The 14,506-nt window shown below is 38.4% G+C and overlaps 1 protein-coding gene across 1 annotated transcript in view; it reads left to right on the top strand.

The window, feature by feature from the left end:
• The first annotated feature begins 9,562 nt into the window (after positions 1 to 9,562).
• The window catches only part of LOC149224569 (TRAF-type zinc finger-like protein), an 85,563-nt gene continuing 80,619 nt past the window's right edge, over positions 9,563 to 14,506 (top strand). Inside the window, exons 1-2 of the mRNA XM_089386162.1 lie at positions 9,563 to 9,997; positions 12,145 to 12,280. Of these exons, the coding sequence (XP_089242288.1) occupies positions 9,951 to 9,997; positions 12,145 to 12,280 (183 nt within the window). The 5' untranslated portion in view covers positions 9,563 to 9,950. The remainder of the gene's footprint in view (positions 9,998 to 12,144; positions 12,281 to 14,506) is intronic.

Below are 14,506 nucleotides of genomic sequence, written 5' to 3'. Positions count from 1 at the left end.
ACTTCAAAAGTTTGGAGGTTTTTTGTAGACCTTGAAATGCTACCTTTTGACCTTTGCTTCTTATGCCAATGAGTGCGGCTTCCTTAGGGCTGCTTGCCAAGATTTTTGTACTTCAAAAAATAATGCTCCTTGTGCTCTCGCTCTTGCTACAATAGGTTTGTGACCTGATATGGTGACTAAGAGCTAATAGAGGTCCCAAAAATACTTCGATATATTTTCCAGAGAATGAGGTTTATAGAGGGATTCTCCCTTACTAAATCGATCTCCTGAAACAAGGTTGAAATGCTCTTCAAATACCTTCGCTACCTTGATAAGACCTACGACCTAAGCTCTGCAATTAAGGCTTGAAAAATTGCCCAAAACTCCTTCTATTTGCCTCAACGAATTTGGTCTAGAATTATAATCCTCCTTGAAAAGTGTTGAAGCCAAATTGGTATTCTTTTGGCCCACTGTTAAAAGCCCTAGCTCTATTACCATGTTGAGAAATTTAGGGCATATAGTTAGGATATTTTATTAAATTGATTTCTCTGCAATTCTTAACATTTTCTTATGAGCTTTATTAAAGCATTAACAATATTATTTAGTTATGTTCATCATCAAGACAAATTGCAATAAGAAGATCACAATGAAAACATAAGAACACCAGATGTAGGTTGCAAGCCAGGGCGAAAACCTCTCCTAGAGAGGAAAACCCATGAAATCTCTTCTTATAGAATTTCAATGAAGATTTCTAAGACCTTGACCTTAACCTTGACCAAACCCCAAGTGATGAGCTAACCATAACCTTAAAGAATATCTTTGCACAACAAGACTGAGAAAACCCTAGTTCCTCCTTCAAAAATTCGCACATGTGAGTAGGCTGATCCTAAATTTGCTTCCTTTCTTCTTTCACTGGATTCCAAATAACTTCACTCCTTCCCTTCTTCATTGGATCAGATCTCCTCTAATTCTCTCACTAGATCAAATATATATTACTTGTTGAATGTGTATCCAAATGAGGAGAGCGAGTTCCTTTACATAGGCTTTTATTGAGGATGAATTGGCCCACCTTGGGCCGACTTGAAGAAGGTTGGCCGACTCATCACTTGGAGGCCTATAGTCAATACAATTTATATTTATTATTTTTCTTTCTTGATACATGAGCCCTCCAAGGGCTAGGACATCATGACCTTGACATTTTGAATTGTCAACAAGAACCCTAGAGCACTCAATGGGTGATTTGACCTAGGACCACAACATGATGGGAAAGGAACCCATTTCAATAATAATAATTTTCTTTTACAAATTATTTTTCTTTTGACAAATACATCAATAATTATATCAAGCCATGACTCAAGTACAAATTATGAAGACTGACACTAGTTACATTTGAACACCAAGTCCTTCGAGAATGAGAAAGAGGGACATTCCTCCAAAGGAAGAGAACCTTTAATAATTTAGAGGTTGATCTCAATGATCCAGGTGGATATTGGTGGCCACCCACCTATTCCACTTGGACTAGCACCATTGTTTCTTTCAGTTTTTCAGTTTCCTTAATTGTAGCACAGTTTACTATTTTTTTTTTTTTTTTTTTTTTTTTGAGTCTTGAACTTCCAGAGTCGTTTTGAGGCCCTAAATGACGTTTTTTTTTTGGAAAATGGGAAAACATGAGTCTTTGACTCATGTTTGGATTTAAAGTTGTAGTCCTCAGATAAATCTTCATAACGAGGTACTGTGCATGTCAAACGGAGATCGTATGCCAAAGTTATGTCCCTGGGAAGTTGATGTACCAATTTACCCAAACAAGACCCATAGTTTTGGCGCTTCATCTCCTAGGGTTAGGTTTGTGGATGTTTATGGTTTTCCATTGTTTCTCAATAATAAATAGGCCTTCGATCCTCATTGTAACACAATTCAAAAACATGTAGCTGCCACATCTCTTCTCAGAGATAAGCTACCATCGCCCGAGCTAGTTTATTTTTATTTCTATATGTAAGCATATTTCAGTTCTTTGATATTAATGAAATGAAGTTTTATTTCTACTCAATCTTTGTGTATATGTGTATTTCTATATTTTGTTGTGTTCCTTCATATGTCCGGATCACTCAAAGACTTGGAAGATGAGCTAAAAGATCTACAGGGCAGAACTTAAAAAGCTCACCAGGAAACAACAAGAACTAGTTGAGTGGAATGTTGAGCTGCAAAAGCAGTTGCAAGAGAGGACATACCAAGCTGAATCCTCTAAAAGGAAAAATGGCACCGGTTGGAAGAGGCCCCATGAGGCAGAAAAGGAGAAGAGGAAAATATATTGTTGGTGTTGTGGAGAAGAGCACCAGAAAAGGGACTGCCCCCATAAGAACAAGAAGAAAGACGATATCCCCTATAGGCCATAGGAACACAAATCAACAATGCGGGACATCAAGAAGGAGGAGGGGGAATTCCCTTAGGCTCCATGACATACATATATATGTGTGTGTTGAAAAGATCCCCTGTGAACTTGTGGGCAATGCAATACTTCAAGGTTGTTGTGAGCCTTGTGAAGAAGTCTTGAATTGATTTTGGTATATGAATATGCATATGTACATGCATACCTATGTGCATTGTATGATGGTTGGAAGTTCCATGAACACTGAACTCAAGGGGATAAAATTTAATTCTGAAGATTGTTTTATGTTAATGCCTATAAGTGGTGGTTTTAATTTATCATTTTCATGACTGACACCATTTGAATCCCATATTTGTACATGAACATGTTGTTTTCTGTGCGTGGTTTCCTCTATGATTGCAATCATGGATTTTATTCTTTTGTGGTGTTACTTCTCATTTTGCCTCTTGCTTTGCCTATTGATATTATGACAAACCTTTGATTTACATGCTCAGTGCTTAGGGTCTTAGTCAAATTGATTGAAGGTGGCAAGGAGGCCATGAAGCTTGGAAAAAGAGAGTCAAAGAGAGCCACATGTAAGGGACATGAATAGTGATCAGTTGAACAAGTTCCAGTCAACGAGGAAATTCAAGCTAGATAGATGCACTGGAAAGAGGCTAATGCTAAAATATATTGGAGAGCTACTCTTGGACACGACAACGGGCATATGTGAAAACATAAGTGGTCGGAAATTGCCACATAACAACAATATGAAAGGAAAAAGGTAAAAAAAAAGGAATTATGTAAGAGAATTCCATTAACTAATGCATGCCTTGTTATGTACATGGAATTATCTAAACCTTGGTTCAATTGACACAATTCAATGTCTGTTACACTCATGACTGAGTGAATAACAAAAGGATGGACAGTGGCATGGTAGCCACGAGAAGGGCACAAGGGGAAGGTTTCTGACCTTAACTTTATATAAAGATACGTGAATATGTGAAGATGCCCATTATCAAGTCTGTATTTATATGCATGTGTAAATGCCATTTTGTTTGACAGGGTTTTGTTAGGGGCTCTTCTTATGGAAGAGGGATTATTTAAACTTATTTAATGCAAGTGTGGATGGCATAAAAAGGTTCGTGGTTAATGAGGAACCAAGAGGGAAAAGGTAGCCTTGATTGATATATAATTTTAATATCATGTGAACATGATTTATAAATTATGTCCATGTTATATTATGAACAGGGAATGTTGAAAGATATAACAACAAAATGGAAGTAGTATGATCTGCGACATGCAGAGAAAGACACTAGAGCCAATGTTGCCTAATGTTTGTGGATGGAGATGGTGTGGTCTCTAGATTGTCAATGTTGTTGTGTACATGTCATATCGTGTTATGTGTGTTGCATATGTGTTTTGTTGTACATGTGAATTCGTTGGGTGTATCATGTGTATGTGTATGTATTGTGGTACACTGTGTATATGTGCATGTGTTGTGTAATATTTTGGGGCAGGCAGGTATGGGAGTATCTGGGATCTTATGTTGCGTAATGTGTATGGAACAGGAAGGTATGGGAGTGTCTGGGCCCTTGTGTTGTGTAATGTGTATGGAACAAGCAGATAAGGGATTGCTTGGGCCTATGAAGGTGTGGAGTACACCTATATTCTTATTGATAGAAGACTACCGGGATTGGTAGCGCCCATATTCACAAGGTAGTGATTGGGATTATCTATACTTATTTGTTACTAAGTGCTCGCCTTGGGGCCAATGAGCCACTTAGTAAATTTGAAATAGAAGAGAAGAGAGGAGAAGAGAAGAGAAGGCATTAGGTAATTGCCAGGCTGGCAACTGATTTAGTGTGTGTACGTGGTCAAAGTGAAGAGAAGGCATTGGGTGCTTTCTAGGCTAGCAATTGATCCAGTGTGTGTACGCTGTCAAAGAGAAGAGAAGAGAAGAGAAGAGAAGAGAAGGCATTGGGTACTTGCCAGGTTGGAAACATATCCAATGTGTATACGTGGTCAAAGAGAAGAGAAGGCACTGGATGCTCTCCAGGCTAGCAACCAATCCAATGTGTGTATGGGAAAAGAAAAGGGATATTGGGTGCTTGCCGAGATGGCCAACTGATCCAATGGGTGTAAAACAAATAGCAAGGAGCAAATTAAGACAAGTATCAATATTTCATTGATCTTAAAATTTAAATTATGAATCTAAATTCAATATTCAAATTTATGATGGTTTGGGTTATGAGCTAACCTGGTTTTCTATGATAGGAATTGAAGAAGAATTATGAGTTCACCTCATGAATAAACTACTGATGAGGTATGATTTAAATTTATTTCATTTTCCTCATGACGAGTCTCATGAAATCTGTGTTCCCATGTGTAGGAAAGGATATGGGATTTCCATCCAAATGAACGAAATCGACCGTAAGGCAGAATGACAATAGTATGTTAAAGTCATGAATTTAGGAACAAAGCCATTGTGGGACACTAGTACTCAACGATGCTCACTGATCACCATGAAGCATGCCATGACCTATATGATAATTTGGGAGATAGGGATGTTCCTTGGATTTGAACTCATTTCGATATGAGGAAGCCTCGCCAAGTGATGGATTGCCCGAGGGAATGAGAAGAAAAGAAGGGGATGCCTGAACTTGGGAGGTGAGTGACTTCACGGAGAGGAGGTAACCAAAAAATAAATTGGGTTTCTTAGTCACGAGAATAATTGATTGGGGTTAGAAGCACATTGGGGGTGTGCTTAGAAACACTAAGCTGCAAACTGTTTGCTGAGGGAGAAAAGGGCTCAACATAACAACATTGGAAAAAGGAACAATCCAAGTTGGTTTGGACACATTTAAAGTATTCAAAAAATATAGGGAGAACCATTGAAAGGTGGTTGAATTCTAATTTGAGGTTTATCATATTTTGTTGTTGGTTGAAGCAAATGCATGGAACAATGTAAATGTTGTAAATAGTTAAGTCTATAAAGCTCTTTGAAATAACATGCCAGTCTTTCAAGTATGTTCATTGTATATGTGTCATTGAACATCGAGGATGGTATTCCCCTAAGGGGAAGGGGTTTGTAACACCCCAATTGATTATCCTCGTGTATGCAATGTAAATACTTTTTTAAATTAAAAGGCTAAGAGAGGGACACAAACTCCATTGCTTGAGGGAATTGTTGTTTTAAATATCAGTCCTTGATTGGTTGAGTGGTTTAAATGGGGTTGATTGTGCAATAAACGAACTGAAATAGAAAGGACAAAGGCGGGTGTCCTTAAGATTCCATTACAAGCAAGAATAGGAAGAGACATAAGGGCAACATAGGGCTACGTTGTCTAGGGGGGAAGCATACATGCACTCGAGAGGAGGGTGGTCAAGAAGAAGAAGAGAGGGAGTGGTAAAAAAGAATATGGGGTAGCACACATCAAGGAGAACATGAGAGAGGGGAGAAAACCTCTTAGCATGCAGAGGCTAGAGGAGAGGTAGAGAAAACATAATTGGAGCTACGTTGCTGAGCTTTGAGGAGAGCAATAAACCAACTAAAGGTCCTATTGAAACTTGCAGAGCATAAGTATTGAAAAGAGGTTTGTGGCTTGCATTGGGAATGAAGGTAGGGTGTCCTAGTGTGTTTTGTTTAACGATATAGTTGGGAAGTCTTCCCTCTAAAAGCACTCCACCTCAAGATTTGGAATTTGGCTCGGAGGTGACAACTACAAGTAATAGTGGTTGTAGCTTGTCTATGGTTGGGTGGAGAGTTAGAGTCCCACTCTTAGTTGGAACACTTATGTATTGTTAAGATAAGTACTCTTATTCTTCTTACTCACAAATAAATGTATGTACATCTTGTTTGAAATAATGTTATGAGTGCATTAGACATGTCTAAGTGGACTAATCTGTTGTATTAATGGTTAAAGGAACTGAGATACTGCATGAGAATAATAGTTAAGCACAAAACTACTTGCATGAGCACTTTCTTTCTTATTGCAGAATGTTGGTTATGTGGGTTGCATGTGTTGCATTTCATTTATGTGTTACAATGTAGTAATATGGAGGATTTCCTCTTTTGCTCTTATTGAACTGTATGTAGGTCTTCTCCAAGCCTTGGTAATGTAGTCTTTGGTGTGGGTCGACACATTCATTTTGTTTAGATCTCAGACCAACAAATATATATTTTGTGCTATGTAAGACACAACCTCATTAGCTAGAGCGACTTAAATTTATATTCCCGCCCTTCACACATGATTTCACCTCTACTATGCGTTCTTTGCGATGAACCTCATAGGGTTAAGAGCTATATTCGTCGCTATGTATTTGTTTGTTATGTAAGAGAACATTTATGCACATGCATGTGTGCATATGGTCACTAAGTGGTTGCAGTACACGTCGGGTAGCGCTACAACGTGCAATGTGAGTATTGGAGGCTCTTTAGGAGTCACCAAGCTCGCAACAAAGGGTGGATGCCAATCATTGGTGCAACTATGCTTGGGATTCCTTGTCCCTAAAAGGGAGTGTTCGTAAGTCCGCCATATTATCCATCATATGCATGTATATAAGCTTGATGCTTGAAGTCAGACTCAAGGGGAGGACTCCCCGTTTCCTTTTGGCACCATGTGATTCATGGTGGCTATTATAAGCTTGGGGTGCGTAGTTGGTCCTTTATGGAGAATTGAAAATTTCTAGGTTAAGATCTATTTGATCTCAGGAGGACAAAAGGACCCAAGGGTCTGTAAAATCTTAAGAGACACAATTGACAAGTCTCTGATCTGAATGGACAAGTCCCTGATCAATGTTCTTTGATACAAGCACTGTGAATTGAGAGAAGGAAGCTCCTTTGTATGCTTAGGAGGGATAGCACTAGTGAGTGCCTTAGTAAACTTTAATGGTCATGACGGGTTTCTAGCACAAGTCTAGGTGTTTAAAGAACCACTGTAGTCGAGCCATGGTAGAGTTCTTTTGAGAGCGGTGCACAGTGCAGGAAGGGAGCGTGCTCTTATGAAAGCCACCATATTCAAGATCGAGCATATGCTTGTGATTTGGTATGAGCCCATAAGTGGGCCATGGTAAAGCTCTGCGGTGATCTGTGTTGCGGTGAAGGCATGCTGAGGCTCAATCTTATGGCCTTAGCGAAACATACCTTATCCAAAATTTTGATGAAAGCCCTGGATTGGATGCCCAGATTTTGCCTTATCGTAATTGGGTGAATAGTGGGGTGACGTGGCCTGGAGGCCACACACCAAAAGCTTTAATTAGTAGCACAAATGAACGATAGGGTTGACGTGGTGCCGGACCAACTAGGCTCACAACGCAAAGGCGAAGAGCATTTCCTTTGGCTGGAGATGGAGCCCATACAACAACTCATCCCGGAGGATTATATTTAGTAAGTTTGAAGGGGAGTTTGCTTCGAAGGAGCATGTTAAATGGGGTCGGGAAATGGTGGTCTCCACGTGATCCTGGTTGCAATAACATTGGTCCAGGGTGGGCCTCGAGACAAGTCGACCCGTAAGAGTTCTCCTGGAGGTTAAATAAGAGGTGCTGAAGGAAAAGATGGGAGAACAAGACCGAGATGACTCGGCGTGGGCTGTCGTGGTGGAGTAAAATGGTGGACCAACAAGAAGCGAGGAGACTCGAAGGAGTGGCCCATTTGGACACCTAAGCCCGAAAGTTATTTCCGGAAGGTGTAAGGCAAGACCCCAATGACGTAGTTGCAAGGAAGCTTAAGAAACATTGGGATGGTGTCAACACAGGATGATGTGTCCCAAAGGATTAATGGGGAGCAATTGAGGGAAATCCTCGGGATGGCAGGGACGGGGATGACGTGTCCCAAAATCCTCATTCTCGAAAGGTCGAGAGAGTGTTGTCACCAATGTGATTTGGCAACATGTAATTGTGGGTGCCACGTAAGGGGGTGACAAGTGGCACAAAGTGGGTGGACCTCAGGTCGTCAACTCATGCCATGTTGACACTGAGCCAAAGAATTTGATGATCGTGCTGGCTCCGTGTTGTCATGAAGCATGTGTCAGCAAACCCATAAGTGGGTTTGGAAACTTGATACCGCCAATTTCGACACCCCTGGTAGTGGTTTCAAAAAAGGTGATGTAGGGTGTTAGAACTGATCTCGACCATAACTTTGAAGATGGGTGGTTTTGGTAAACTGCTTAATGTGCCACCCCTGCCCTTGTTAACATCTGTGCATGTTGACCCATCAAAATTCGCTAATCTTGAGCACGAGCATCGTGGGCTGCTAATGCAATTTATATAGTTATTTCATTTATTTGGATATATAGCTACAGAGGGAGCCACCAGGTGGGAGCCACTACGTCGATCAGACAGTGGTGAATTACCGTTGGAAATCGACGACATGCGCACTACCAATGCGCAATAATTATATTTGCTAGTAAAGTGTAGTGTTAGCATAGACTATATATAATAATAATAATAATAATGATGTTGATGAAAGGTGTTAAACTTAATTATTTAATTCAAACCCTTACAAGAAGAATTAATAAGAAAAAATGGAGATAAAATAAAAAATAAAAAAATAAATATTATCCCACTTTCTATCATACAAGGGAAATTAAATTTGTAAGTAGACATTCCACTGAGAAAAATAGAGTATTTACACTGAATTTTATTAAACAAATGGAAATGCTTGTTAAATCGCTAAAATGGCTATATGTAGTTTGATTATAATTTAAATATTTTTAATTTAATAACAATTTTTTTTCAAAATTTATACGAAAGGAACTCTTTGTAATAATACAAATAAACCCTATGTAATAATACTAATATATAACTATATATATAGAAAAAGAGAAATATAAAATTAAAATAATAAATATATATACTTTGTAACCAATTAACTATTAAATTAATATATCACTTCTGTCATTAAGTTCATTAACGATCCCAATATATTCGGACTATTATTATAAAATATTGAATATTCAGAAAATTACTTATATGTTTAAAAAGAAATGATTAATTTTATGTGAAGAGGTTGAAAAGGTTGAAGCTGGGAGTTAATTAATTATGGCATTACACCGTTTCAAAGAATATTTAGTCTTAACTACATTTCATACCATTTTAATAATAGCTTTTTAATTTTAAATGAGTCATCTTTCCATTTAACAGGATGCCATCTAAATACAAGTTAAAGAGCATAACTTAATAGTAAAAAGGTAAAAAGTGGAGAAGGAGAAAAAAACTGTCAGCGTAATTAGCCGAGTGAAATTCCTCGGAGGTCGTCGACTCCATCTAGCGTTTACTTCCGTCCATGAAACAAAAGGGAGATGTGGCATAACTTAGCTTGAAGATTAACTTATGGCCAGAAGAAACTTAAATTTTGAATGTGGTTTCTTTGATTCATGTCAGATCGCGCTGGTTTAGGGTCCACCAAACCATATGTCAGATCGCGTTGGTTTAGGGGCCACAATACCATATATCATCAGTACACAGTGTGAATTCATTACATCAACGTCCAGAGTCATTCTTACAGGCCTTCTCAAATAATTCCGTGTGCAGAACGACATACATTGCAGTGGACCCTGTGAGGACAAATTTGGGTATTCGATCAAAAGATTTCTGAGCTCCCGCTATGGCGGCACCTTCCAATATCGGTGCCACTAAGCTTTGTTCTCATTGGTAAGTTTGTTCTATTGCGCCATTTTTTCTTTTGTTAATTATCAATCGATTGCCTACAGTAGTTTTCAGAATTTTATGGGTTTCAGCAATTCAATATTTCGGTGTTAGAGAAAATTTAAAATTCACACCGAAGGCTTCTGATCGGGAGTTATCAATCTCTTATGTCTAGCAGAGCATACTATATATTACATTTCTTTTGACAGTAAAACATTTAACTTCTCTAGGGTACAATATTTGGAACCCTTATTCATTAATGTAGAATTGGAGGGTTAACGAATAGACCGTGATGATCAATAACTCGTAAGTGGCCGGTGCTGGTGCGGATCCCCAAAGCCATCCACGGCTACAACGTTGGCGCCTAAACATTGAGTTACATTGCCATGACCTTTGATAACTCAATCTGTGAAAAACGTTTGTCGGTACCAGAGGACAATTGTATCTATAAAAAGTGTATATGGGCACCCTAGGAGCAGAATGAGCATCAGAAGAGTTTATAACTTGTGGCCAATTTTCGAATCAAAGTAGTGAGTAGTTAAGGTTCATTATCAACTCCGCCAACGAATTAATTATAAAGTAATTTGGTGGTGGCAGACTAAGTCCATTCACACTATAAAGACACACACCCAGCTGGCTTATGATGAAGCCAGCTCCCTGGAGACCGGGGCTGTTACGGGACAGTCAAAACATAATCCTAGGTGAGGCTGGCGTCGGTTGACATCCATCAGGTCGATACAATAGTGTGCTCATCGGAACATGTCGATTTTAACTTCCATAAAATTTGTCAGACAAATTTGATGTTCTAGCCTTGGTTGAATGTTTGGATAATTGTTTGGAGCAGTAGCGTTACCAGACTCTTCCGACGCTGAGTTGATTTCCATGTCCGACTCTACCATTTCAAGAAATCGAGTCCCAGTTAACCTGACTTGGTCCTGAATGATATTCGTGAGTCGAAACTTACTATATTATCCGGACTTGCAAGTCAAAATGAGTCACATTAACTTGTGAGACTCGTAAGTCAGACAGTGCTAGCTGTCTATAAAAGATAGAAAGAAGTATCCATTTGATTGTTTTTATAGTCTGAAATATTTTCAGACCTGACTTGATGCCAGACCCATTTTGACCTTTGTAACCTGTGATTTGGAAAAGACAGCAAAGTCTCTGCAAATAGAATAGTATAAAAAATACACATTTTCCAGAAAAATATATATTCTTTACATTGGAATTTACATGATTGTTTCCACTATATGTAATGCAAAATTAATACATTTGGATTTTAAAATTGTATAACTAAGTACTGGATAGCCTTGAAACATGGCTTGAAGCAAATTGAAGAAACTGATTAATCATATGACATATATCTGGATTGAGGGCCAGCAGCAGGCCTTTCCCCTGCCTCTGATCTGAAAATGAGCTGTTTTATCTCAGAAACTCTAAAATAAATGCTACCCCAGCTATGAATAATTCAGCTATAAAAATGAACTCTGATGTGTGCCCTAGTTGTTTAGCCGTGTGAAAGAATCAGCGTTGAAAATGAGCTCTGAAAGTTGTTCCGTAGTTGCCCTCGTCAGTGAAAACATCAAGTTCGAAAATGATGTCCGAAAGTGTGCCCTAGCTGCCTTAGCAGTGAAGAAATGATGTCCGATTTGCTGAAAATTTGTGCCACAACTGGTTTTGAGGCTGGATTGAGTCAAAATGCTGGTTACTGTTTGAACTGGCTGGACCTAGCAACATGGACTCAATTTCAGTGCAGATAAACAGCAAACTTGAGCAATGTTGCCATATGATTATGCTTTAATTATGTTAAGATTACTCTTAAGGCAAATGTTGTGCTGCTGCATTATAATTTATCTGAAATTAGAAAAAATGCTTTTCCTGACACAAATAATATGGTAAGATGCTTAGGAAATACAATAAGTCTTCCAAGAGTAGAGCTTTGTGGTTGTTGATCAGATGGTATTTGCCTATAATGTTAGTTACCCAAATAATGCTTTTGAATTGCTTATATGTAGAGGATTCTGTTACTGCTATATATTGGCACTGCAATTTTCTCATCTGTAGAATTTTTAATGGAAGGATCCGTGTTACCTTTAATTACTTGTGAAGTGTGAAAGGATTTCATTTTGTTGACTTTCTAAAGTCTGATGCAGCGAGAGAGAAGTGCCAACTGCAAACTTTGATTTACACCATGCTCACTGTATACGAAACTTGCAGCGCTGCACTGTTTGCGGAGATATGATTCCAAAAAGTCGTTCTACGGAACACCACCGGGATACCCATGCTCCTGTATGTTTGTTTACTTTATTGGAAAATAGATATGCAGCATTTATTTTAATGCAGGTTATCATTTCAAATTTTGTTCCAATATAGGTTTCATCATTAAATTTTTTTATGTTTGAAAGCCACCTTGATACACTTTGTATTATTGGACATACATATGTGTTTTGTCTGATTTCTCCTTAATGTTCTCTAGCCAGTGTTGGTTTCTTTACAAGATATGTATTCTTTATAAACATGTGGTATATGATTTGTTTCAATCCCCTTTCTGGAACGGAAAGAGGAGGTACAAGGCTTGAGGTGAAGTCCCTCATATGTGTCATGACTCATAACTTATTGGAAATATTCCTAAGATCCTGCAAGAAGTGCATTTATTTTGCCATGCGGCTCTTCTCAAATGCATGGATGCAAGCTTCAGGACAGGCTCAAAATTGTAACGATCGTCAGAACTAAGAAAAAGATTGAACAGTCTTGCCATTTGTTTGTATGTCAGAATAAAAATATAAGGTATTCTTATATCTGATAGTGTGCCAAAATCTTGTTAGGTGTGTTGTTATTTTTGTTATTTTTATTTACTAATTCTCTCTCAAGTCCAAGAAAGAACTGATACACCATAAAAAGTTTCACTTCAGAGAAGTCTAGTCCACCATGGCTAAATAGAATCATACATATACAAAACTTTCACTTCACCATGCATGTTAAAACATAAATAGTGTTCCATTAATAGCATGCAAGTATGCATCAAATAGTTCTGCCTCTTACAATATTGGTAATTGCTGTTGTACCCTTTTACCAACTTAACAATCTGGGACAACTCTCTGATATTTAAGTTGTCAAGGATTGATCCCTATATTTTCTCAGCTTTCACTGACCTTTAAACTTCAATGACTATACTATTTTTTATTGTATATTATTTTAGCTAAACTTCTGTCCAAGTGAATTGGATTCTATCATGGAGCTCCCTATTCATCTTCAAGTCCTGTTTTATGCACTGATATGTACTATATGCTGCATCTTGATCTGATTGGCTTGTTCTCCAATTGATCTAATTCATTCATAATGTCGTTTGTTGCTCTACTATCTTAGATTTCTGCTTGAATATATTTTCAGGTATTTGCATCAACTCCTTGAAACTTAATCCCTGGATCTGCTTTGCTCCTTGCTCCTTTTTTATCCCCTTGCTTGTTACTTTCTTCATTTTCTTGGTTTTGGTTTTCTCTCTTTCTTTCTCAACATCATCTGACCTTGCTGCTCTTTCTTCTTTTTTAATCTTTTCTTGATTTGCCCTTCAATCTTCTCTCCTAGCTCCTTGGTGTTAGTTTCTGTAGCATTGTAGGTGTTATAGTCTCGAAACTTTGTGGGGAGGCTAAAACACAAGAGTTCTCCATAACCCAGAAATCGTTTCTAGAAATTCCACCTAGCAATGTCTCAATTAGATTATTAGCCTATTTTTAATTATTTCCTAAGTCTAAAATTAGGAAAAAACGTTAATCAATCAAAATTAATTGAGATAAGATATGAAATATCTAGAAACTCACATGGATTGACTCCGATATGATCTTGGCCATTGGTTAAGTTTTAATCTTAGTCGTTGGAGGTCCAACAAAAGATTATAAGAAGAAGTCAATGGGTAGATGGAGAACACACTTGTGGAGTTTGATTTCCTTGGGCAGGTCGATTTCTGAAGAGCAGCCACAGTTGCTGGAAAGCCAAAGAAGGAAGCAGAGATATTGAGGGGCAGGGACAGTGAGTCTGGAGGAAAGTTTTTCCAGATCCGGAGAGTTAGCTACAAGAGGGTTCAGTTTACTCAGTGAGGCTGCGCAAAAGTTTCAGAGGCAGAGTTCGATTTAGCCAGATAGAGGGTTGATTCAGTTGTTGGAGGCTGAGATGATTTTCAGAAGGTGCCAACAAGTCATTCTTAGAGGCTGGATTGGGTAGACAACTTGATCAGTTACAGTTCCATGCAGAACATTCTAGTGCCTGTGCAGGTTTGACGCGAAAGCTCACGCAATGGTTTCATGGAGCCCATTCAGAGCTAGTTTTGGAGCTGGATCAGTGTCGGGTGAGACAAAATTTGTCTCACTAATTTTTGTGGCCAGTTTCCCCTGTAGTGGATTGCCAGTTTGTGCGTCTAGATTATACTCAGAATTTCACTGCTGCATAATAATAAAAACCTTTTGCTGCTGCACCGATTTTCCCAAGTTGGATTTTTTCGGGGACATTTGTCCAAAAATA

The sequence above is a fragment of the Pinus tabuliformis genome, chromosome Q, assembly GCF_031772625.1.
Source record: "Pinus tabuliformis cultivar Carrire ecotype Pingquan chromosome Q, CPIR1, whole genome shotgun sequence".
Taxonomy (NCBI): Eukaryota; Viridiplantae; Streptophyta; class Pinopsida; order Pinales; family Pinaceae; genus Pinus; species Pinus tabuliformis.
The sequence above is the reverse complement of the archived record's forward strand: the minus strand, read 5'-3'. Positions and strand labels throughout refer to the sequence as shown.